A 25373-nucleotide genomic window follows, 5' to 3' on the forward strand; every position below is an offset into this window, starting at 1 on the left:
AGCCATTTTAAACATAGAATAATGGGGTTGCTAGAGTCGGGCACGACTGAGCGACTTCACTTTCACTTTTCACTTTCATGCATTGGAGAAGGAAATGGCAACCCACTCCAGTGTTCTTGGCTGGAGAATCCCAGGAACGGGGGAGCCTGGTGGGCTGCCGTCTCTGGGGTCGCACAGAGTCGGACACGACTGAAGCGACTTAGCAGCAGCAGCAATACACATTCAATAAGAGGATAAGGCTTGTCAAGAGACAGGACAAAATCAAATAGAAGAATAACAACAGACCACAGGTAAATCAAGGCACTGGAGTTCTCAGATAAAAACACTAAAATTGTTATGATTAGAATGTTTAACAAAATAAAGTAAAACACTGGGGAAAGCAAAATGAGAAGATAGGAAGTTTCACCAGATAACTGAAATCTATAAAACTACACCAAATGTAAATTTTACAATGAAAAAATAAAACTATGTAAGAAATTACCTCAGTAAGTGTGCTTTATAGTACATTAGAGACAATAAAATACAGCATTGGTGAACTAGAAGGTGGGGCAATAAGAAATATTGAAGCATAGGTGGAGGAGAAAAGGAGGCGAAGATAGGAAAGAGCATAAGAGAACTATGAAACAGTGAAAAGTCTAAATAGAAGTGTAAATAAAAGTGTAAATAGAACCAATGAAGAGGAAAAAGACGCGGAATAAAGAAAACAGACTAAAGTCCAAAGACATAAAATGCTCAGAAAAGTCCAAGCAGGATAAACACAAAATCACATCAAAGTACATATCAAGCAAGCTATTAAAATATCTAAGCACAATGATGCCTTATTGACGGAAGCTTGGCTATATAAACAGCACAAGTTGAGAAAAGGTTTAATCTCCAAACCTATTAGACTGGATGAAGTAAGATCAGTAACGGCCACCTTGTGACATTACAGGAGGTCTCATTCCCATCGGAGGTCGAGGAGGCCCACCTTGGTAAGGGGGCACCACTGGCGGTCCCTGCCCATATGGTGGCATAGCACCAGGAAGGTAACCTGGCATGCCTTGATGATGACCACCATACTGACCATGAGGTGGTATTGGGGGTCTCATTCCTTGTTGCTGTGGGATGCCTGGCTGCGGCGGCATCACAGGCTCCAATTGGTCCAACAGGTGGATTACCAATGGGAGCCTGTCCTGGTCGAGGAAGATTACGTTGATATTTAGGTAACTGTACTCTTCTCTCTTCCAGTGATATATCCTCATCTGGATGGATCAACTTACTGGTTGCACTGGTTGTGGTAAGTGTAGCAGGCTTACTTGTTATGGAAGCTGCTGGTTTAGCTGCAGTGCTATTTGTTGTACTAGTGGTTGAAGCTGTAGACTGTGTATATGCAGGGAATGTAGGCTTTGGTGGTTCTGTAGTTGTTGCAGGGGTACTATTTAAGGGCTTGAAATCTGTACCAACAGGTCCCTGGACAGCTGCCTGAGCCTGTCCCGCACTGGGGAAAAGAGGCTTAGTAACTGGAGGCTGCGGAGCTGGAACTGTTGCTGTTGGTGCAGGTGGTCTGTTAAGAATACCTGGAGCTGAAACAGCCTGTGCTTGAGTCATTGGAGGAATTCCAGGACGTGGAACAGGAGGGGGCATACCTGGTGGCATACCAGGCATCAGAGGTGGTATTCCCGGTCCAGGTGGCATCATTCCACCCATTGGCATCATTATGTTTCATCTAGGTTTTTAGAAGTGAAGTATAGTAAATTTGGTTCGTTATATTGTGAAGGCGCTGGAATTACATGAACATACCACCTTAATAAAGGCAAGTTCTGTAAGCTTACATTGCTATTTGTAAAGTTATGCCTTCACGGCATTTCAGATGCTGTTGGACTTCATGTCCCCAACCTAGCTTGGTGAGGGCTGTAACTGTCTCCAAGTACCTGTACATTGGAAGTCTGAATGTGTAACAATATTTAATGTATTTAGAGTTCCTCATGTTGCAGGGTTTAAGAAATCTGACCCTCCAAGGTCATGTGACTTTTCTGTACTGTTAAACTTCATTGTAATAAAATGAGAGAAAAAAAATATATATCTAAGCAAACAAAAAAAAAACCCAAAAGTGTTAGAATTCAGCCATGGGGAGGGAGTGGGAAACTGGAAAAAGAGATATACTCACAAACACTACAAATAAATCAGATGGAAACTTTTAAAATTTAGTTATATTTCATGGGAAAAATAGGGAAAAGTACATCTACTCTCCATTCCAGAATATACAAGTGCCCTATATTCAAATATCCACAGAAAGACAAATAAAAGAAACAAAGTGAAAAATGGAAAACAAACAGCAAACAGAAGATAAGTGGCATACTTAATCTCTAGCATTTCAATCACTATATTCAATGTTAATGGTATAAATGCACCAACTAAAACACAGACTGGCCAAGTCAATGGAAAAAGAATCCATGACTCAATTATACACTGTCTACAAGAAACTCACCTCAAATATAATTAAGATTAAAAGTGAAAAGAAAAAGAAAGATACTTAACATTCAAACTTCAACAGCAAGAAAGAGGAACTGTATTAATTAATATCAGATAAGACAGACTTCACAGCAAAGAAAATTGCCAGAGTCAGAGAGGGACATTATATTAACAGTGGGTCAAGTCACCAAAATGATATAGCAGTTTTAAACGTGTATACACTAAAAACAAATAGACAAAAACAGGCAGCAAGATGGGTGAAGCCGAAACTGATACAACTGAAAGAAGAAATGGACAAATTTAAAATTATATAGAGAGACTTTGATATCCCTCCTTTAAAACTGATAGACATAGTGGAAATTAGAGACTATTTCAAGTTGAATAATACTAATTAATATTACATACCAAAGTTCATGAGACACAGTTATTATTATGTCTAGGAAGAGATTTATAGCTGTAAAAGCCTACACAGAAAATTTTGTAAAGGTTAAAAAGTAATAATCCAATCAATGCTCTCAGAGATTTAAAACAATTTGCATTATGAATCTACAGATTTAGGAGTAAGGAAATAAGGGTAGAATTTATTATAATACAAAACATATGTACAATGAGGAAAAATTTTAAAAACCATAAAGGTGCAGAGTTAGTCCTTTACAATAATTAATAACATTGAATGAACTCCAGAAAAACTAATCAATAAAATCAAATAAAGAAGACATAAATTTTTAATATTTTTATTTAATCATAGATTACAAAAGTAGTATGTTGGAACTACTTCATATCTGCTCAAGACAGCAAAATATGTGCATGTCTTCCAACTATATGACTTGAAATAGGTTGTTCTGATGGTATATTGGCAAATATTATAAATCAAGTTATTTTTTCTCCCAAAACTGGTTTATCAGCACATCACTAAACCAAAAAAATAAAAAGTAACTACAGTACTTATAGCAATTTTATACCAATAAACTCAACAATTTAAATAACACATGTAGGTTCTTAGAAAAACAAACAAAATTTTAAAACGTTGCAATTTAATAGTTCTATATTTACTAAAGAAATTTTGCAATTGAAAATCTTTGTACAAATCAATCTGCAGGCCTGGACGGTGGCTTCTCCCTAAAATTCTTTCCTAAACCATTAAATAAAAAGTAATACTGCATTTACTTAAACTTAAGTTTTACAAAAACTTAAGATAGTGAAAAAGAAAACATGTTTATGGATTTGGTTTTTTATATATATATTTTTGTAGTGAAGTGTAATTTACATACAGTGAAGCACTAACATCTTAAATATACCACCTGATCAATTATAACAGATCTAGACCACTGTGATCTAGTGGGTTTCCCTGGTGGCTGAGACTGGTGGTAAAGAAACTGCCTGCAATGCTGGAGGCCTGGTTCAATCCCTGGGTTGGGAAGATCTCCTGGGCAAGGAGATGGCTCCCTCTCCAGTGTTCTTGCATGGGAGAATTCCATGAATAGAGGAGCCTGGCAGGCTACAGTCTGTGGGGCAGCAAAGAGTTGGACAACACTGAGCGACTAACACTTTCACCTTCAGACCACTGTGAAACCCACATTTCTATGATGCAGGAAATCCTATCATCATATAAAGCTCTCCAAGTCCCATCTTAGTGAATGAGCCCTTCCCAAGAAGTGACCACTAATATAATTTCCATTAAAAAGGATTACTTTGGTCTATTCTAGATGTCATATAAATGAAATCATACAATTTTTACTTTTGTACATCTGATTTATTTAACTATGGTTAAATAGTATGGTTGTTATGATCCATCCTAATGTTTCAGGTACCATTATTTTATTCCATTTTATTGTCAAAAGTATTCAACTATATATACAACTATATAAATAACAGACTATTTTCTATCTGTTTTAAAGATGATGGGCATCTGGACTGTTTCTGTGTTTTGACTAATATGAAAAAGATGGTATACATTACACACAAGAATTTGTATGTATATAATTTAAACTTCTCTTTGAAAAATGCCTAGGAAAAGAATTGCTATATCATAATGCAAATTATGCTTAACTTTTTAAAACTGCTAATGCTATTCAAGGATTTACGACTTTATGCTCCTACTGGAAGTTTATAAGTACCAGGTGCCCCACATTTCCTACAGTTTTTGGTGATGTAAATTATTTTCATGAATACATTTTAGTGGGGATCTTGTGGACTCAACTGTTGTTTTAACTGGCATTTCCCTGATGAACAGTGACATTGAGTACTTTCTTATGTGCTTATTAGCCATTCACATACCAGTGTCTGTACAAACCTTTTCTCTATTTTTAAAAATTGGCTTGGTTGTTATTTTATTACTGAGATGCAAGGGTTATTTATACTATCAGGATATAAGTCATTTGTCATAATATGTGAGAGGGTATTTTCTTCCCATCTCTGTCCTATTTTCTCAATAGTTTCTTTCGAAGAACAAAAGCTTTTAACTTTCTTAAAATTGAATTTATCCATATGTAATGGCAACTTTTGTTTTTCACAGACTCATTAAAAATATGTCATCAGAGAATAATAATTGTACTTCTTCCTTTATAATCCACAGGATTTTCTTTTTCCTCATTTCACTAGTGGAAACTGCAGGAGGTATAATGCTGAATAGCTGTGATGAGAAAGGACATCTTTCTCTTGTCAGTCTTGGGAAGGAAAGTGTTTAGTATTTTATTATTAAGTCGGTTTTTGTTTTTGTGCTTTATCCAATTGACCTCTTCTATTTCTAAAATTGATGTTAAATTGTAACGAATTTTTTTTTAACTGTAGTGGGGCTTCCCAGGTGGCTCTAGTGGTAAAGAACCCACCTGCCAGTGCAGAAGATATAAGAGATGCTGGTTCATTTCCTGGGTTGGAAAGATCTCTGGGAGGAGAGCATGGACCACTTCAGTATTCATGCCTGGATAATCAAATGGACAGAGGAGGCTGGTGGTCTACAGTCTATAGGGTCAAGTGAGTCAGACATGATTGAAGTGATTTAGCACAGGATTTTTACTGTAGTAATTGAAATATTAATATTCTTTTTCTTTTGTAATCTAGTGATTACATTAATTGCTATTTGAATGCTAAACCAACACATTTTTAGATACAATCTACATGATTATTTGTATTATTCTCTTTATATATTAGTGGAATTGACTTGATTATATTTGGTAGGATTTCTGTGTCTATGATTATAAAGGATATTGGTATGAATTTTCATTCCATGTAATCTATTATCATATTATTTTGCTACTAAGGTTATGGTGGTCTTGTAGTATAAATCAGAATTTCTTCTTCTCTTTAATATTGTTGTTTGTGTGTGTAGGACTGACATTGTTTATTCCAATAGATTTGATAGAGGTCGCTAGTGAAGTCATCTGGACATGTTTCTTTAGGAAATTTTGAAATTATGAGTTCAATATCTTTAATTAATATTAAGGTATTCATCTTTTAATTTTTTCTTATGTTTTGATGAATTGTTTTTTTCAGTAAATATGTTCATTTTACTTGTCAAATATATTTGCACAAAGTTGCTCATAAAACCCTTTCACTGTCCTTTTAAGTTTATAAATTCTTCAGTAATTATACTTCATTCATACCTGATGTTAGAATTTTTTAGTTATCAATTTTTTAAATCAGTCCTTTTAGAAATTAACCAACTTTGTTAATGTTATCAAAAACACAGTTTTGGACTGTTTAAGTCTCTCTGTTGCTTTTGTATATTTCATTGACATATGTTCTCTTTTATTATTTTCTTCCTCCTGCTTAATGCTTGATTTCTACATGTTCCACATATCCTCGTTCCCCATTCTTCTTTTCTTGCATTGTTTGCATTAATTCAATTATTTTATGGCATTTAGAACTCATTAAAATTTCTTGGCCTACTATGAACAGAATAGTATTATTAAATTGTCTGAATCATGGAAAAAGACCCTGATGCTAGTAAAGATTGAGGGCAGGGGCCGAAGGGGGTAACAGAGGATAAAATGGTTGGATGGCATCACCGACTCAATGGACATGAATTTGAGCAAACCCCAGAAGATAGCAAAGGACACAGAAGCCTGGTGTGCTGCAGTTCATGTTGTTGCAAAGAGCTGGACATGACTTAACGACTGAACAATAAAAACAACAAACCTTGTATTTAATGATTTGACTCTTAAAACTTTCCCTTTGGCATTGCAAAAGGGAGAAGAGTACATAATATTCTACTGCTATTAAACATGTAATTTCAACATTTTTGGCAACAAAATAAATCAAGAAATATATATATGTAAAAAAAGAAGTATAATTTTCATTATTTGATTATGTACATAGAAAATTCAAGAGACTCTAAGATAATTATTAAAATCAATAACTGAATTTAGCAAGGTTGATATACAAAGTCTTTTGCATCAAAACAAATAGGAAATAAATACATTAAAATAGATAGGAAATAAAACTTTAAAAATGATACTATTTACAATGCCGAGAAGAAAAAAAAATTCTCAAATACTCAGAATAAATCTAATAAAAGTTGTTAAGATCACTCCGTTGACGATCACAAACTGTTGTGAAAGAAATTAAAGAAGACAAATAAATGGAGGGATAGAAAATGCCAATAATTGGATGATCTGCAGATTCAATTCAGTCCAAATAAAAATTTCAGATTTTTTTAGGAGTCCAAGTAGAAATTGATAAACTGCTCATAAAATACATATAGAAACACATGAGGCCAAGACCAACCAAGGGAAGACTAAAAAAGGAAAAAGCAAAAATCCTTGCTCTACCAGATTTCATACAATTTTATAGTAATTGAGACATATTAACATAGGGATAAACGAAGACAAATAGAAGAGAAATGAATCAAGAAATGGACTCACATGTATTTAATCCTTTAATTTATGACAAATGTGATGAGGCAGTATAATGGGAAGTAATGGTCAATTTTATTGGTCGTAATGATTTAACTAGATATGCAAATTAAAAACCAAAACATTATCTTTAGTCCTACCCCAAACCACATAGAAAAATCAATTTCAAGTGAATTACACATCAAATATTTAGGTAACACAATGAAATGTTTAGCAGGACACATAAGAGTATATTTTTATTATCTAGGTTTAAGACAATTTTTCTTAAAAAGAATAAAAAAGATTTCTTAAATTCCTTTTTTTTTGGATAGTTTAGACTGCATCAAAATGGAAGATTTTCCTATTCATTATAGAATGGCATTAAGATTGTGAGAAGGTAAGCCACAAAGTAGAAGAAAAAAATTTAATAAATATATTAAATATATGACATATCAAATACATAAAGGATTTTACAAATGAAGAAAAGTAAGACACAAAAGGGGGGAACGGGGACGAGACTTGAACAGTTGATTGCCAAGAACAGATAATCTGGTGGTCAAAATCTTTTGAAAATTTACTCAATTCACAAATCATAAAGATAAATGCAATTTAAAATCACACTATGATTCCATGACACCAGTTAGAGTGTTAAAATGAAAAATACAGATGACATTAAGTGCTGACAATAACATGGAACAAATGGAATGCTTGCAGAAATGTAAATTGGAAAATTGCTTGGTATTAGATATCAACATCTTCTTATCCTATGCTTATTAGGTACATATGTGATAGAAGGGGCTTCCCTAGTGGCTCATCAGTAAAGAAATCTGCGTGCAATGCAGGAGCTGCAGGAGAGGCGGGTTTGATCTCTGGGTCGGGAAGATCCCCTGGAAGAGGGCATGGCAACCCACTCCAGCCTATTCTTGCTTGGAGAATTCATGGACAGAAGACCCTGGTGGGCTACAGTCCACAGGGTCACAAAGAGTCAGACATGACGGAAGAGACTTAGCATGCATGCATCTAATAGAAATATGTTCACCGAAAGACTGGTCCAAAAATACTGAGAGCAGAATTATTCACACAATGGTCTCAAACTGGAAACAACTCAAAAATTCATAAATAGCCAAATGTGATAATTCTGTTCTATGCATACAATGGAATATTATACTAAAAATTAAAGAAATCTTGCTATACATAATAGCGTATGAATATCACAAACATAATATTGGGACAGAAATCTAGAAATAAGTTGTATTGTATATAATTCCATTAAAACGGCAAAACTAGTATAGGACGTTCAAAGTCAGAAGTCACATTTTAGTGAAGCTGTGAAAGAGTGGCAAGAGAGAAGCTTCCTGAGAGCTATTAAAATTAATTCTCTGCTTCTCAATCAGAGTGCTACAGACACAGATGTGCCCACTTCGTGAAAGTCCAATAAGGTATATACTTATATGCTGACGATTTCTGTTACACTTCTTAAAATAAAGTCATATTTTACATTACATTTTTAAGACAGTGTTTTAATATACCCAGATTATATTATTGCCAGGCAAGAGGATACTGTGTGACAATAATATATTAAAACTAATAACAAAAGCACAAGTCTAGACTACCATTACTGTGAGAGGAAAAAAAGACTGACATTTTGCTATGAAGTGAACATCATTTCTCTGAGCACTCACACCAAATAACTTCTAAATTAACAGACCAACTGCAATCAATCACATGCCTCGCTTTTCAGGTTTTCCTACTTCCATCAGAATAAATTAATAGTCAATGTGAAATGAAATGAAATGTGCCCTGGTAGAAACAGTCCTTCAAAATAAGTTTCAGTAAAGAAAAAGTCAGTATTTAACCCACAGTGTATGAAGATAAGCTCTTTCGACCACATATACACTCTGTATTTCCCACACACATATACACACACAAATAGGATAAATTAGGAGAAAGGTTAGAATGATTGATAAAAGCTATAGAAATATCTATTTTTTATTTTCCATCACCTTACTTTCATGTCTTGGATCATCTGACAGGTTATCTTCTAGTGCTACTGGAAACATGGAGATTGTATAGGACTTAAGAGCACCATACATGAAAAAATTGTGTTTATTTGGCTATGTTCATTGGCTCTGTGGGCTCAGTGGATGACTTGGGAGAGGCAGCACATTTTAGTACATTAATATTTACTACTAGAGTAAATATTACATTTCAAAATTAGGAAGCACGTTGAAAAACTTTAACAAATGAAGTGAGACCTGTTGGCAAATGGAGTATAGAGCTTCAGAGGAATGAGTCTAAGGTACTGAGTAGGTAAACAATTGAGACTCACAGAGAGAGATCGTTATAACCCAGGAGACAGGAGCTCATAAATATGGACCATAGAGAAGAGAAACTGCTCAAAGGTGAGGGACAGGGAGGCCTGGCATGATGCAGTCCATGGGGTTGCAAAGAGTCGGACGCAACTGGGTAACTGAACAACAACAACAAAAGCCGGGCTAGTTGATACATTTTTCCAAGATACAGAGAGACAAGCAAGTCAGGTTAAGAACAACTGACATCTGAAATTCTAAGAAATGTGTCAAGAATGATTAAAATCTGACATCAATCTTGGGTCAAAATGTACAGTGTTTTTGGAAATCAACTATGTGTGTGTGCACATATCAGTGTATAGCTTTGTGAATCTTTCTAGCTGGCTATAAGGGAAAGCTTTACCTAGGCCAGATTTTCTCAATAGCATCACTATTTACACTTTGGACCAGGTATTTTCTAATATGAAGGTTGCCCAGTGTATCGAATGGTATTTAACAGCATCCCTGGCCTCTTCCCTCAGATGTCAGTGGCACACCACACTCCCCATCATAACAATAAAAAATGTCTCATGCCAAGTCACTTCAGTCATGTCTGACTCGTTGTGACCCTATGGACTGTAGCTCATCAGGCTCCTACGTTCATGGGATTCTCCGGGCAAGAATACTGGAGTGGGTTGCCATTTCCATGCTAGGAGATCTTCCTAACCATCTAACCTATGTCTGTTATCTCCTACATTGGCTGGTAGGCTAGGGCTACCTGAGAAGCCCCAAATGACTCAGTACATTGACAAATGCCCTCTAAAGGAAATACTGCCCCCAACTGAGAACCACTGATCTATGCAGATAAATAAAATGCTACTCTTTTCTATCTCATTTTTTGCAATGGGCTCACATCATCCACTCAATGGTGGCTTGAACTTGAATATGAATTGTGCTATCCCTGTGCATATTAGCTGAATAACTGCATGTGGGGCAGAAATGATAGAAAGAATCATGGGAAGACCAATCCTAATGTTTCCATGACTGAAAAAGTTCTCTAATTAGAAAAAAAAAGTAGCTTTTAAAAGTATATTCCTACTTTTTGGATTTTGGAAATTAATTAATTAGTTTTGGAATGAATTTATGAACTTTACACAGATAAATTTTCTCTTACTTATCACTCACATTAGATTGATTTGAACAGATACATTTTCGCTAAGAGGGATTAGAACAAGTGCGTTGATTTCCATGCACACACAATTTTCAGATAACTATATTTGCTGAGACAATAAATTTTAAAAAAGAAAAAAATATAAAAGATTATTTGAAAGCTAAAATTAAGAAATCATCATATCAAGTCCAGATGAGTTATAATACACGAATTAGGTTGATTATCTCTCTTTAGAGATTTCCTGAAGCATTTAGAAAAGGCACTAGTGTTAGAAGAATATTGGATGGAAACCAAGGAGAAACAGAAAACACAGTAAACATAACATTGACTAATTCAATAAGACTTTTATATAAAATCTTATGCAACTCAAGACTGCAAAATGTTAATGTTTAGGCTTTATTTCAAAATTTCAAGATAAAATGCATAAATTACCTAATTCTGAAAATATTTACTATCAAATATGAAAGTTAAACAGTCATTTTTCTTTTAAAAAGCTATTAATAGTTTCTGATATTTCATAAATAAGAAAATGGAGAAAGTTCAAAAAGCTACTTAACATCAATATTCTGAGCACAAAAGGAAAGAGGGACTTCATTTCTACATATGAAAGGATTCTCATTTTTCAAAGACCTTGTCAAATGCCACCATCTTGGGAATTTTCCTCTGTCTTCCTAATCAGAATTAACTGTTTCTTCACCTGAGCTTACAACAGCACACTGCCTATTCTACTGTGAAGTTATGATCTTCCTCACAGTCTATGGAGTGAGTTGCCCTGCTGATTGTCTCCCTGTAAGTTTAAGAACTCAAGAGGTTCAGGGACTGTACCCATTCTTTTTCTGTCTCTTATAGCAACTGATACAGATCTAGAGTGGAATAGAAATCTTGTAAACATCTACTGAAAGTACCATTTGCATTTATCTTCCTGGTTTAACATCCTAAGGAAAGAAACTAAAACAAAATTTTTTAAAAATAATTTAGTTTGAAAGTTCAATGTTTTCTAACAATCATATCTGTACACCTATGTATTTGTAATCACATATTTGTATGAGCAAATCTGTAAACAAAAATAAAGTGTGATTAAGTCAGATTTCATTCCAATCCCAAAGAAAGGCAATGCCAAAGAATGTTCAAACTACCACAAATTGCACTCATCTCACTTGCTAGCACAGTAATGCTCATAATTCTCCAAGCCAGGCTTCAAGAGTATATGAACAGTGAAATTCCAGATGTTCAAGATGTATTTAGAAAAGCCAGAGGAATAAGGGTTCAAATTGCCAACACCAGTTGTATCTTCAAAAAGGCAAGAGAGTTCAGAAAAACATCTACTTCTGCTTTATTGATTGCACCAAAGCCTTTGACTGTGTGGATCACAACAGACTGTGGAAAATTCTTCAAGAGATGGGAATACTACACCACTTTACCTACCTCCTGAGAAATCTGTATGAAGGTAAGAAGCAACAGTTAGAACTGAACATGGAACAATAGACTGGTTCCAAACTGGGAAAGAAGTACATCAAGGCTATATATTGTCACTCTGCTTATCTAAGTTATATGCAGAGTATATCATGTGAAATGCCAGGCTGGAAATCAAGATTGCTGGGAGAAACATCAATAACCTCAGATATGCAGATGACATCACCCTCATGGCAGAAAGTGAAAAAGAACTAAAGAGCCTCTTGATGAAAGTGAAAGAGGAGAATGAAAAAGTTGGCTTAAAATTCAACATTCATAAAACTAAGATCATGGCATCTGGTCCCATCACTTCATGGCAAAATATGGGGAAACAGTGACAGACTTTGGACTTCATTTTTTGTGCTCCAAAATCACTGCAGATGGTGACTGAAGCTATGAAATTAAAAGATGCTTGCTCTTTGGAAAAAAAGCTATGACCAACCTAGACAGCATATTAAAAAGCAGAGATATTTTTTTGCCAACAAAGGTCCGTCTAGTCAAAGCTATGTTTTTTTTCCAGTGGTCATGTATGGATGTGAGAGTTGACTATGAAGAAAGCTGAGTGCCAAATAATTGATGCTTTGAAATCTGGCATTGGACAAGACTCTTGAGGGTCCCTTGGACTGCAAGGAGATCCAACCAGTCCATCCTAAAGTAAATCAGTCCTGAATAGTCATTGGAAGGACTGTTGCTAATTCTAAAACTCCAATACTTTGGCCACCTGATGCAAAAAATTGACTCATTGGAAGAGACCCTGATGCTGGGAAAGATTGAAAGCAGGAGGTGAAGGGGACGACAGAGGATGAGATGGTTGGATGGCATTAACCATCTCGAGTTGGTGATAGACAAGGAAGCCTTGTGTGCTGCAATCCATGGGGTCACAAAGGGTCAGACAAGACTGAGCAACTGAACTGAACTGAACTGAATTCAGAAATTGGCACAGGTCATGGTATGTTTTGATAGTATAGAATCATAGACTTTTAGTGCAAAAAGTACTTGAAAATTAGGAACTGTAATTTCTTGGTGTAGAGGAAAGTATGCAGAGGCCTCTTTATTCATAGTCTGGGAGCTAATTTAAAGGAAGCCATGTCCATATCATAGATCTTTTTTCCTGCTATACTTTACTGTCTGCAGACTGTTTAATCCATATAGACTAAGAGTGGTGAGACTGTAGGCCTGGGAAATAAGCAGCTTCTATAACAACAGGATAAAAAATCTGAATATATCATTGTTTTTGTTCTATTTTACAACTGTAGGATATCCAAAAATGAAACAAACAAAAAGATATATAAATGCCTTCAAAGAAACAGAAGAAATTTAAAAGTAACGCACTTGAATAAGCTTCTTTTTTTCTGGCTGTTAACAAGTAATTGACTTTTAAAGCACTACTACCAAGTGATGCATCTCCTTTAGACTAAAGTATCTGTGACAGATTCCAACTACTGAGTGGGACAATCTAAGTTTTAATAAAATAAGATGTATGACTAAGCTATCTGTATATAATTATATAAAATTAATTATAAGATTATACAATATCCAGATAAACTTGTTACTTGGAATTGTATTTTATAATTCCTCCTGTGTTATTTCAACAAACAAAGGAAGTTAGATTTATTTTGTTTGTAAGAGAAGAGAAATCTATATTCAGATGAGAACTACCAAATTGGTAATTTTTACATTTTGTATAGCCCTGCTTAATTTTTAAAAAGATAATAATGAAACAATTTCAGAGCTACACAACATAATACACTAAAATTCTCTGTGGTGTTTTGGGGAGATGTAATTACTACAGAATATTAAGTTGGGAAAATAGAAATAGAGCATTTAATCTACATGAGTAATTGGGACACCTGCACACAGCAAACAGTTTAGCTGTTGGAGAATGTTAAAGGATTCGTTTTTTTTTTTTTTTTTACAATTTCAGCTAATATCATTACAGTTTTTATTACTGAAAGGTTATGGAAGAAAACTATTGATGACTAGAAATTTAATTTGATTAATCTAAATGCTTGGGAGGAACTGGGCCCACCCTGTAATTGGTAATTCACAAGTAATTTACATTTAGAAACACTGGGAGCTAAATAAGATCAAATCTTTCTGAAAAATTGACAATTAACTCTGAATTTCTGATCAATAGCTTATAGATATATACCTTTCAGCGAAAACAATGAACACACTTTAGAGTCCTTGTTTTGTTCCTTGTTTATACTAGATGTCTTATTTATGCAGCTATTTTGTATCTTTGTCTTTCATAATTCAATTGATCTTTTATCATTAATAGAAAATTTTAAATAATTTTGTATAATAATCTGTAAGACTGCCAGTAAAAGTAGCAGAGTCATGATCAGTCCTTCAAATGTAACATTATCTAGAAAATCCTAAACTACAAACAGTATGTTGGTTAGACTTTGAATTATGCCCATCATTATTGGAGAAAAAAAATACTGATTAACAAAAACATGGGATTTCCTCCAATCAAAAATGATTTTATATAGGTGAGGGGAATAGTGTAATGGGAAGGACTATACAGTGTTGGGGATCTTTTTCTAATGTGCATAAAAATGTATTCAATTTACAACCCAGAAAGAATTCTTTGTAAGTTTTTGGTAAGGCAACGATACAGGAAAATAGAAGGACATTAGTTAGTTCAGTCTGGGGACAGGGGAAGGAGTTATACATTTTTATAAACTTGGCTGAATTTTGAAAGGCACTATGGTACCTTGGTTAAGAAAGTGGCCCTTGAACCATACTATGTGGGCTTTGAAACTCAGCTTCACTGATTAAATAAGGCTTGTACTTGGGCAAAGTTATTTCACTGCTTACTCTTCAGTTTTGTTATTATTTAAAATAGAGATAATATTTTTTACTTCATGAACATATAAGAATTATCAAAAACGTCTTGTATATGGTATACCTGGTAGCCTAGTACATGATGAATGCTCAAAATGATAATAACACTAGTTCTTAAACAGAACCAGCATACTCAAAAAACTAACATTTTTTTGCATAAAATTTTATAAGACTTTTTTCAGTAATAATCCTAAAGATAATTTGGAAATATTAGCAGTGCTAATATTTGATATATTACCATTAAATGAGTTCTGAACAAATATGTTTAATATAAAACTCAAATTTTTAAAGATCTTAGTCCTTTTATGTGGCTATAATAGAATTAGGCAAATCAATGCTTTTCAGAGCAGAGGGTTATGATATTCCTGGAGGTTACAGTATATTTTTGTTCAGTTAGGAAAGTGTAAATTCATGCTTTGCTGAATACATATTGACTTCTTCCATAAAAGTTAAATCTATTTCAATATTGACAAAATATTTCCTCCATATTAGGAATCTGAGATCACAGCCAACAAAGATAAACTGGAGAAATTATACAATTCAAAGAGGACATCTGTTCAGGACATCAATTTTGCAGAAGCCATGGTTCAACATAGGAGTTGATGAAATTGAGGAGGAAAGGGGAAAGACAGAGGCATAAAAGTGCATTGAGGCAGCATAGGAGTATGAACGAAGACTATGGCTTGTTGTGGTGGCTCTAAAACACATCTGCAGGCTCTCTGACTCATATCCCTCCAAAAGGTGAAAATATTTGATCTCCTCTTGGAACCAGGCCAATCTCTGGAACTGACTTGATGAATAGACAATAGCAGTAATGATACTACATGACTTAAAAGGATAGAAACACTCTAATCTGGGAGCCTGTACAAGTCTGGGACCTTGAGGCTGCCAAGTGGAGAAACCATCTAAAGAGGCTATTGAAAATGAATGAGAGAAATGAGAGACCAATAGATGAGAGATAAAGAGACTGACCTAAGGAGCCCAGCTGTTTTAAACTTTCTGGTCCAGAAACCAAACATTTGATTGGAAAAGCTTTGAAGATGATGCCAGTCCCATTATATTCTGAGTGAGACCCTGATGGCTCAGTGGTAAAGAATTCACCTACCAATGCAAAAACCACAGGAGATACGTGTTTGATCCCTGGGTTGGAAGATCCCTTGGAGACGGGCATGGCAACCCAGTATTCTTGCCTGGATAATCCCATGAACAGAGGAGCCTGGAGGGCTACAAGCCATGGGGTTTCAGAGTCAGACACAACTGAGCATGCACACACACAGTACTAGATATTTTAGCTAAGTTTGCCAACCCCCAGATTTGTGAGTAAATAAATAAATTATATAATTTCAAGCTATTGTTTTGTAGTGGCTTATTACACAGCAATGGATAATTAGAACAATGTGGCCTTTCAAATGAGTAGTCATCACATAAATGTTTAATATGATTTAACATGTTGTAGAATTTCCTAATTTTGTTTGATATTATTTATTATATACTTGAGTATCAACAGGCAATAGAAGTCCAGAAGAAATCATTAAAAGTGATGAATTCATTCAACATTTATTTATGAGAATCTACTATACGCTGAGCAATTTTTTAAACTCCAGGTATATGTCATTGATAAACCTGAGAAATAGATAATTTCTTTGTCCCTATATATAGTGCCATGAAATAGACAGACAGTAAGTTGTTTCAATGTATAAAATAACTCCAGGCATTTATGTGATAAGAAGAAAGAATAGATCATTCAGTGGATTAAGGGTTGATTATCTAAGATAGGGGAGTCTGGGGAGATATTTCTCAGAAGATGGTATTTGAAAATTAACATCCCAGGCTGAAAGAACAGCAAGTGTTTAAGTCCTGAGTTGTGAAAAAGAACAAGAATAATGTATCTAAAGCAGAGTGAGTAAAGAAGAGAGTGACGTGAAATGACCAAGTGAGGAATGTGAATTCCACTTTAGGTAAGTGGGAAGCCACGGGAGGCCCTTTCAGGAGAATGAGACGCCTCTCGAATGAGTGTAACAGAGATGGTTTGAAGTTGACCAAAACCCATGCCCTCTTACACCTGGCACCCAATGGTGTGACCATGTACCAACAGAACAGACTATGTAGCCAACAGAACAACAGAATGTGACTGGAACTAATACATGTGCAACAGATAGAAGTGTTCCATGTGTGCTCATTCAAGCTCCTTCCCACTTCCAGCTGACAGAGATGGGGGTAATACTCAGAGCAGTCTTACAAGCCATAGGTTGAAGATGACAGAAACATCATCACCCTAGGTGCCTAATGACTGCATGAAAGACTCTCTGCTACTACATGCACCCACTTCACACACCAATCACACATACAATGCCACTGCCAACATATCAACTAGGCAACACCTTAAAGACTTCCGTGATAAAAGCTAGAAGATTTTTGTTTTGGATAATTATATGTATGGGTCTATTTGTTATCTCGGCCTCTTGTTGTTTCAATGTATAAAATAACTCTTTGTTATTGTTCAGTCCCTAAGTCATGTCCAACTCTTTTGTGATGCCATGGACTGTATCCCGACAGGCTCCTCTGTCCATGGGATTTCCCAGGCATGAAGACTGGAGAGGGTTGCCATTTCCTTCTCCAAGGGATCTTCCTGTCCCAGGGACTGAACGTGCATCTCCTACAATGCAGGCAAATTCTTTGCCACTAAACCACCAGCGAAGCCTTGTCTACCTTATATAACTCAGCCTAGTCCACCTTATATACTATAGTGGATAAACAGCCTCTTCTAAAACAGAGGCTGAAGTGGAAAGAAGATTAATCAAAAGACTATTTTAATAATGAGGGGAAACATGCTGATAGCTTACACAAGGGTGGCAACAGTGAACTTGGCAAGACATGCTCCCATTCAGAGTATAGTCCTAAGATAGAACCAAAAGGACTTACTGATGATCACATAAGAACATCAGCTAGAAATTCTGAAAATTCTTATAATCCTTCTATACTCTTGTGAAACCAGATAATATAATACACTTTTCCTGATTCACTCTTGACAGAGAACAAAATCCACAGAATTTCACAACGAGTGTAAGGCAAATCTCCTTCTTATGTAGAATTTTCAAAAGTGAAAGAAACTCCATTCCATGATTCTAGGGATTTACAGATAATTAAGCACAGAGATGCTGTGGAAACAGTGTCAGGCTTTATTTTGGGGGGCTCCAAAATCACTGCAGATGGTGATTGAAGCCATGAAATTAAAAGATGCTTACTCCTTGCAAGGAAAGTTATGACCAACCTAGATAGCATATTCAAAAGCAGAGACATTACTTTGCCAACAAAGGTCCATCTAGTCAAGGCTATGGTTTTTCCAGTGGTCACGTATGGATGTGAGAGTTGGACTGTGAAGAAAGCTGAGTGCCAAAGAATTGATGCTTTTGAACTGTGGAGTTGGAGAAGACTCTTGAGAGTCCCTTGGACTGCAAGGAGATCCAAGCAGTCCATTCTGAAGAAGATCAGCCCTGGGATTTCTTTGGAAGGAATGATGCTGAAGCTGAAACTCCAGTACTTCGGCCACCTCACGTGAAGAGTTGACTCATTGGGAAAGACTCTGATGCTGGGAGGGATTGGGGGCAGGAGGAGAAGGGATGACAGAGGATGAGATGGCTGGATGGCATCACTGACTCAATGGACGTGAGTTTGAGTGAACTCCAGGAGTTGGTGATAAGGAGGCCTGGAGTGCTGCAATTCATGGGGTTGCAAGGAGTCGGACAAGACCGAGCAACTGAACTGAATTGAACTAAACTGAAGCACAGAGAAAAGTATCAAAGATGATAGTTGACTGGAAATATATCTTTGAATAAAACTGTGAGATGACGCTTCTCAGGCCAAAGCACCTGGGAGCCTATTTCATCTCAGGCCTATTTAGGGGCATTGCATGGGACCAGCCAAAGCACTGAAATATTTTCACTGAAATGACATCTGGACATATCTGAGGAAATCAAAACCTGTGTGACCATAGGCTAGAAGTTGGAGTCTCTGTGCTCTCACAGCATTTATTGGTAAGCACTTCTGCCTATAGCAGTGAGTCACACAGGAAGGAAAGGTAATATGGACTTCTTGTCTTGGGCTCTTGTTGAGCTGGCTGCCTCGAGGAGAGAGAAGACTTCAGCAGACACGCAGGAGGGATAAGGTACAAAATGTTCAAGGAATATGGCACAGAGATGGTCTTGGGACAATGCATGACTAGAGATCTCTCCTTGGCACACACAGTTGTGTATCTCTTCTAGATTGTTGTTGTCATTTAGTCACTAAATGAGTGTCATTTAGTCATTAAAGTCATGTCCAACTCTTTTGCAACCCCATGAACTGCAGGACTTCCCATATGGCTCACTGGGTAAAAGAATCCACCTGCAATGCAGAAGATGCAGGCAGATGTGGGTTTAAACACCAGGGTGGGAAGACACCCTGGAGGAGGGCATGGCAACCCACTCCAGTATTCTTGCCTGGAGAATCCCATGGACAGAAGAGCCTGGTGGGCTACAGTCTACAGGATTACAAAGAGTTGGACATGACTGAAGTGACTGAGCCTGCACGAACTGTAGCCCACCAGGTCCTTCTGTCCAGGATTTCCTAGGCAAGAATGGGTTTACCATTTCCTTCTGCAGGGGATCTTCCTGACCCAGGGATTAAATCTACATCTCCTGCATTGGCAGGCAGGTTTTTTTTTTTACCAGCAATCCACCATGGAGAGTCCATTAATGTGCCACAGAAGAAAAACAAAATTATATTGAGAAACCTTCCTACCCTACCCCAAACCAGGAACATCAGGATCTGGCTATCAGGTCAGGGACAGGGTGGTAGAGAGGAGGGCAGAGAATAAACAGACAAACAATTAGAAGCCAACCAGACTAGCCCCTCATTCCCTTGCCCACTGAGGGTCTCCAGCCCAAAGTTGCCCCAAGCTGTTCAGGGGAGATAACTTTCCATTACATCAGGTTCAGTTCAGTTCAGTCGCTCAGTCATGTCCAACTCTTTGCGACCCCATGAATCACAGCATGCTAGGCTTCCCTATCCATCACCAACTCCCGGAGTTCACTCAGACTCACGTCCATCAAGTCAGTGATGCCATCCAGCCATCTCATCCTCTGCCGTCCCCTTCTCCTCCTGCCCCCAATCCTTCCCAGCATCAGAGTCTTTTCCAATGAGTCGAGTCTTTTCCAATGAGTCATCTCTTTGCATGAGGTGGCCAAAGTACTGGAGTTTTAGCTTTAGCATCATTCCTTCCAAATAACACCCAGGACTGATCTCCTTTAGGGTTTGTATTACTATTTTGCAGCATGCATACAAAACTCTGAACTAAATGCATGACTGTGATTTGAATGCACTGCAGGACTCTATTTCTAAAAATGAACCAAAGGTCCATGGGATCTGCCTGACTTTTTTTTCTGAAGCAGGGCAAGATTCAGCCAATGAATAAAAATTTTAAAAACTGCAGGACACTAAAATATAGTAAAGTCTTGATCATGTTATGAACCATGCTTGCTCAACACAGTGGCTCATTCAATTCATAACAGAAGAGAAATGTGGGCATTTCTAAATACAGTGACTCACAACAACAGAGAACTTTGGGTGGGAAAGTGGAAACTGAGGTCAGGTCACCAACACGTAGCTCGGACAACAGCATACTTTTCTTACCAAATGTATGACGGAACTTCTCTTCTGACTTGGAAGAAATGTAGCTTAATCACTATAATCTCTTAGAGGATCATAAGAAAAGAATTGCTGCTCTGTTTCTGAATCTCCAACAAAACATTAAAACCTATGAGATTCCTCTTCAGTTTTGGAGTTCACTATCTACAGAGATGGTTAACTACATTATTTAAAGTGTTTTCTATTTTTTTAAAAGCAAATGACACATTCAAAAATATTTCTAGAATTTATTTTTTCCTGTCTGCTACCTACAATCTTGTTTTGTCCATGGATATTCTCAAATGATAGTGGAAACTCTATGCGTCCTCTATCCTCATGCTTGCTTAGAAAACCTGGTCTGCGGCTCTTGATTTAATTATGGAAAGGAATGGGGGAAAACGAACCCAGAGTTCTATTTTTGTGTATCCATGACACAGTTAATCTAAGATATGGCAGAGTTCTACAAATTCAAAAGACTTGAAAATAATTTATTTGCTATAATAAGAAGAAAACCATTTTTTCTTTAACTGAATTTCTTGTCCTTTGCGGCAGAAATCAAATGCCTCATATTACCGTAGCAGTTTTTCTCCTCACAATTTAATCTAGGACTTCTTAACCAAGGCTATTTCTATATTCAGCAAGATTACATACAAACTCGATTTTATGAATCATGTGAATGCTACTGCTGAGAAATTCTACTGGTAATATGACTATGCAAATGGACACTTCAGGTAAATTAAAGGCATAAAAGAGAAATTATAAATTGAAGAAATACATTATAAGGGTTTATTTATTTTAGGTCATTCATGTCAAAGCTAAAAACTATCTTTAGTAAGAATACAGATGAAAACTGCTAGATGGGCTAGGAAGAAGCAAATCATTCTAGGAGTATATACTTGCTGTGAATTGATTGAGTTCTTTATGGAGGGTCCCTGAGCAACATCACTATGCTGGACACTTTGCCAGTTATTCAGGAATTCAATACAGTTGCAGATGGGTCTATGATTAAACTAGATTTAGAAATCTAAATGACCATAGTCACCAAAGATTGATATGAAAACTGACTTATAAGTTGGGTTGGTTCTGAGTCTGAACATTTAGGAACAATTTAATCAACTGATTTTCCTTGTTATATATGCTAACGGCTGATATATGGTTTAAAAGCAAACCTAAGTATGAACAATACTTCTTTCAGTAACATTCGGTTTCATAGCAGTAGCTGAATAGGCATGAAGTTTTATTTTATGATGATCCTAAGATAATGGTCTATCTGACAATTACTAAGTACAATTGCTAAATACATATTGAGTACAATTTTGCAGTAGATAGTGCAGTATCCAGACTGTCTTGGTTTACATTGTAACATCTCACGATATTTTGAATAGAGTGTATTTTTGACCAAATAGTATATTTCTGATAGTTTAGATGGTAACACATAACTATGGTCATTAAAACTGCTAGTCTATGTTCACAAAACCACAAGTGTTTATCTCAATATACCCAATTATATTTTGTTATCATTACAACCTTCCATCATGAGAAATTTTCATTTGTCTACTGGAAGAGGCCCATATGGATATCTATGTTAACTTTAGAGGCATGGATATCCATCCTCAGTCCCGAAGCCAGAGCCAAGGCAGTGAAGTGAGACAAGAGGAAACATGCTCTCCCTGCACAGTGACTTTACCTTCTCTGAAATGGAAAGTTAGCATCTCTTGCACAAGCAGCGCCAGTACACTAGCTATACAAATCACTGCTATTGACAGTGGTAGGTAAGCAGCAGGTCACTACCTACTTTTTACATCAATTCCTCAAATAAACTTTACCTTTTCCTAACTCTAACTTTTCCATGACTTTAGCTAATCTCAGTCTGTTAAAACTCTATCTAGCCTACAAAACCTGATACAAATTATTAGATATTCCCTGATAATATTTGCCAGAAACTACTATAATTTTTATTTTTATGTCCATAGCTTTTGCCTATGCTTGTCAAACACTGTATCATATGGCTCTAAATTGATACATTTAATTTTAACACTCTGACAGTAGAATCCTTGAGTACAAGGACATGTTTATAGATTTCAATGTAATCCCACAGTTTAAGGTTCTTCGTATAATAGGGATTCAATAAATGTTTATTAAACATTAAATTGATACATTTGTTAAATCCTTAAAATTATACCCAATCTGTACAATAATGCATAATATTCTATGCCAAATTTGGGTTTTAAGCTTTTTTTTAATATAAAACTATTGTATCACTAAGAACGTGTTATGAAAACTATTCAATGCAAATATAAAGCAGTGTTATTAAGACTCAGAAATCTTGGGTTACTTGTATAATTGAAGAACATTATTTACAAACATTATTTGCTTTATCATAGCCTGGCTAACCTAGAAATTTATGCTGTAACATTCTCTAGGCAAACTTACCTCTCACAATGATGTTGGTGGACTTTTTTGCAGGGTTTCCCACATTATTATTGGCAATGCAGCTGTAAGTGCCAGCATCTTCTGAGGTGATGGCGGGTATGGTCAAAGTTCCTCCATTCAAAACAGTCTTTTCAGGCAGAGTCCCAAAGGATCTGACCCATGTGAGAGAGGGTGCAGGCTCTCCTCCTGTCGTGACACATACTAATGTTATGGCCTCTCCAGGATTTACAACAATAGGGTCATCCACCAAGAGTTTGATTGACGGAGATGCTAAAAGACAAACAAAAGAACACGCACCTGTTTAGATCTACTAGAGCTAGACCTCAACAGTATGCTTTATATTTACACAGACAATTGAAATACTGTTCTCTTGTGCAAAAATCTTATTGTATTGATCACATTTAAACCATATAGAATGGTTATTTATTTTAATTATGTGGCGTAAACCTGTGGAATTTTACTAAGAATCTTACACATGGAGAGGGGAATTAAATTTTATGTATTCTTGAATTGTTCCACAATTAGAAAGATGAGAAGAATTAAAGTTTTAAAACAAGAACCCCTTTCTCTTTTAACATTGACAACCACCATTTGTTTTTGTCCTTCCAGGTATAAATATTGAAGCTGTTTAGTTCTTGTATTTTCATGGTCACAATCATCCTCAGGTCAAATGATACATATTTTGCAAACTGAACACAATCAAGTAAGGAAAAAGATTGCCAGAGGTTTTTACCAGGCAGTAGGCCTGGTTTTTCATCTTGAAAGGAATAACAAAATCATGTAATTTAAAGCATCTCCAATATTTCATCTCTAACCTCTGTTCAGAAAGTTTAGGCAATGTGAGTTCTCATAACCAGTTTTAAAACTTAGAAGCAAATAAACTGCTTTTCAAAAATAGTCACCAAACTATGATGGCCACCACTCCAACGTTCGGGTTATACTGATCTCCCCAGTGAAAGTAAGTTGTTTGAAACTTTTTATGTAAAAAAAAATGTAGATAAATATCCATTCAATAAAAAAATGCTTTATTGCACACTTTTCATCACACAAAGTAGAAACTGCACAAAAATCTGTTCAGACACAGTAATTTCTTTTCTGCTTATATCACAGTGTCAGTCTATGTAGTACATTACTAAATAAGAACAGAGGAAATGCATTATGCTAATATTTGATTTCATACATTCAGAAATATTTGAGGCCAAGTTTAAAACTGAAATCTATCCATATTTGGAATATAAAGTGTTCAACTGTACTGTGTAACTGCTTTTAGATATTAATTTCAGCTCAGAGTTGGACAGAGTTTTTCTCAGAATGAAAGGTAAACTCCCTATGGGGTTCAGTATTCTGCCTTGATGGAATATATAAATATTCAAATGAATATATATATTCTACTGTATATATATATATCTTGCCTTTGGGAACATAGGTGTGCCTTGAGGGCATTATACTAAGTGAGATAATTCAGAGACAGATCCCATATGATCTCACTCATATGTGGAGTATAAAAAAACAAAAAACAAAAGAAATGTACAAACAACCCCCACCCCAAAAATGTAGATATAGAGAACGGAGTGTGATTACCAAAGGGAAAGGAGTAGGGGAAGGGTGAAATAAGTACATGATATCAACTGAATGGTGATAGACGGAAACAAAATTTTGGGTGGTGAGCTTGCTGTAGGGTATACAGAAGTAGAAATATAGTATTGTATATATGAAACTTATAGACTATTATAGGTCAGTGCTGCCTCAATAAAAAACAAATTTGAAAAGATGCCAGGGGAGAATAAGAAAACAATTCCATGTTACAATTATGGTTCTGTGTAATAGGCATAGTCACAGGCATAGTCATATAGGCATAGTCATATGCCTGCTAAGTCACTTCAGTCGTGTCCGGCTCTGTGCGACCCCATAGATGGGAGCCCACCAGGCTCCCCCATCCCTGGGATTCTCCAGGCAAGAACACTGGAGTGGCTTGCCATTTCCCTCTCCAATGCATGAAAGTGAAAAGTGAAAGGGAAGTCGCTCAGTTGTGTCCGACCCTTAGCATGGACTGCAGACTACCAGGCTTCTCCATCCATGGGATTTTCCAGGCAGGAGTACTGGAGTGGGGTGCCACTGTCTTCAACCTTTTTAAACATTGTTGGCCTTTCTAACATCATTGTAAGTAATATACAAGTTTTCAAAGTATTTTAATTGCCCTTCTGAGGTGCTGACTTTAAATTATAAAAATCT

General features: G+C 36.1%; 1 protein-coding gene and 1 pseudogene across 1 annotated transcript in view; both read right to left on the bottom strand.

Annotated features, from left to right (window-relative positions):
- The window catches only part of MDGA2 (MAM domain containing glycosylphosphatidylinositol anchor 2), a 920428-nt gene that overhangs the window by 289347 nt on the left and 605708 nt on the right, over positions 1-25373 (bottom strand). The window contains exon 6 of the mRNA XM_069596115.1: positions 23142-23411. Coding sequence (XP_069452216.1) covers positions 23142-23411 — 270 coding nt within the window. The remainder of the gene's footprint in view (positions 1-23141; positions 23412-25373) is intronic.
- LOC138444165 (BUB3-interacting and GLEBS motif-containing protein ZNF207 pseudogene) lies at positions 813-1698 on the bottom strand (annotated as a pseudogene).

Source organism: Ovis canadensis, chromosome 7, assembly GCF_042477335.2.
Source record: "Ovis canadensis isolate MfBH-ARS-UI-01 breed Bighorn chromosome 7, ARS-UI_OviCan_v2, whole genome shotgun sequence".
NCBI lineage: Eukaryota > Metazoa > Chordata > Mammalia > Artiodactyla > Bovidae > Ovis > Ovis canadensis.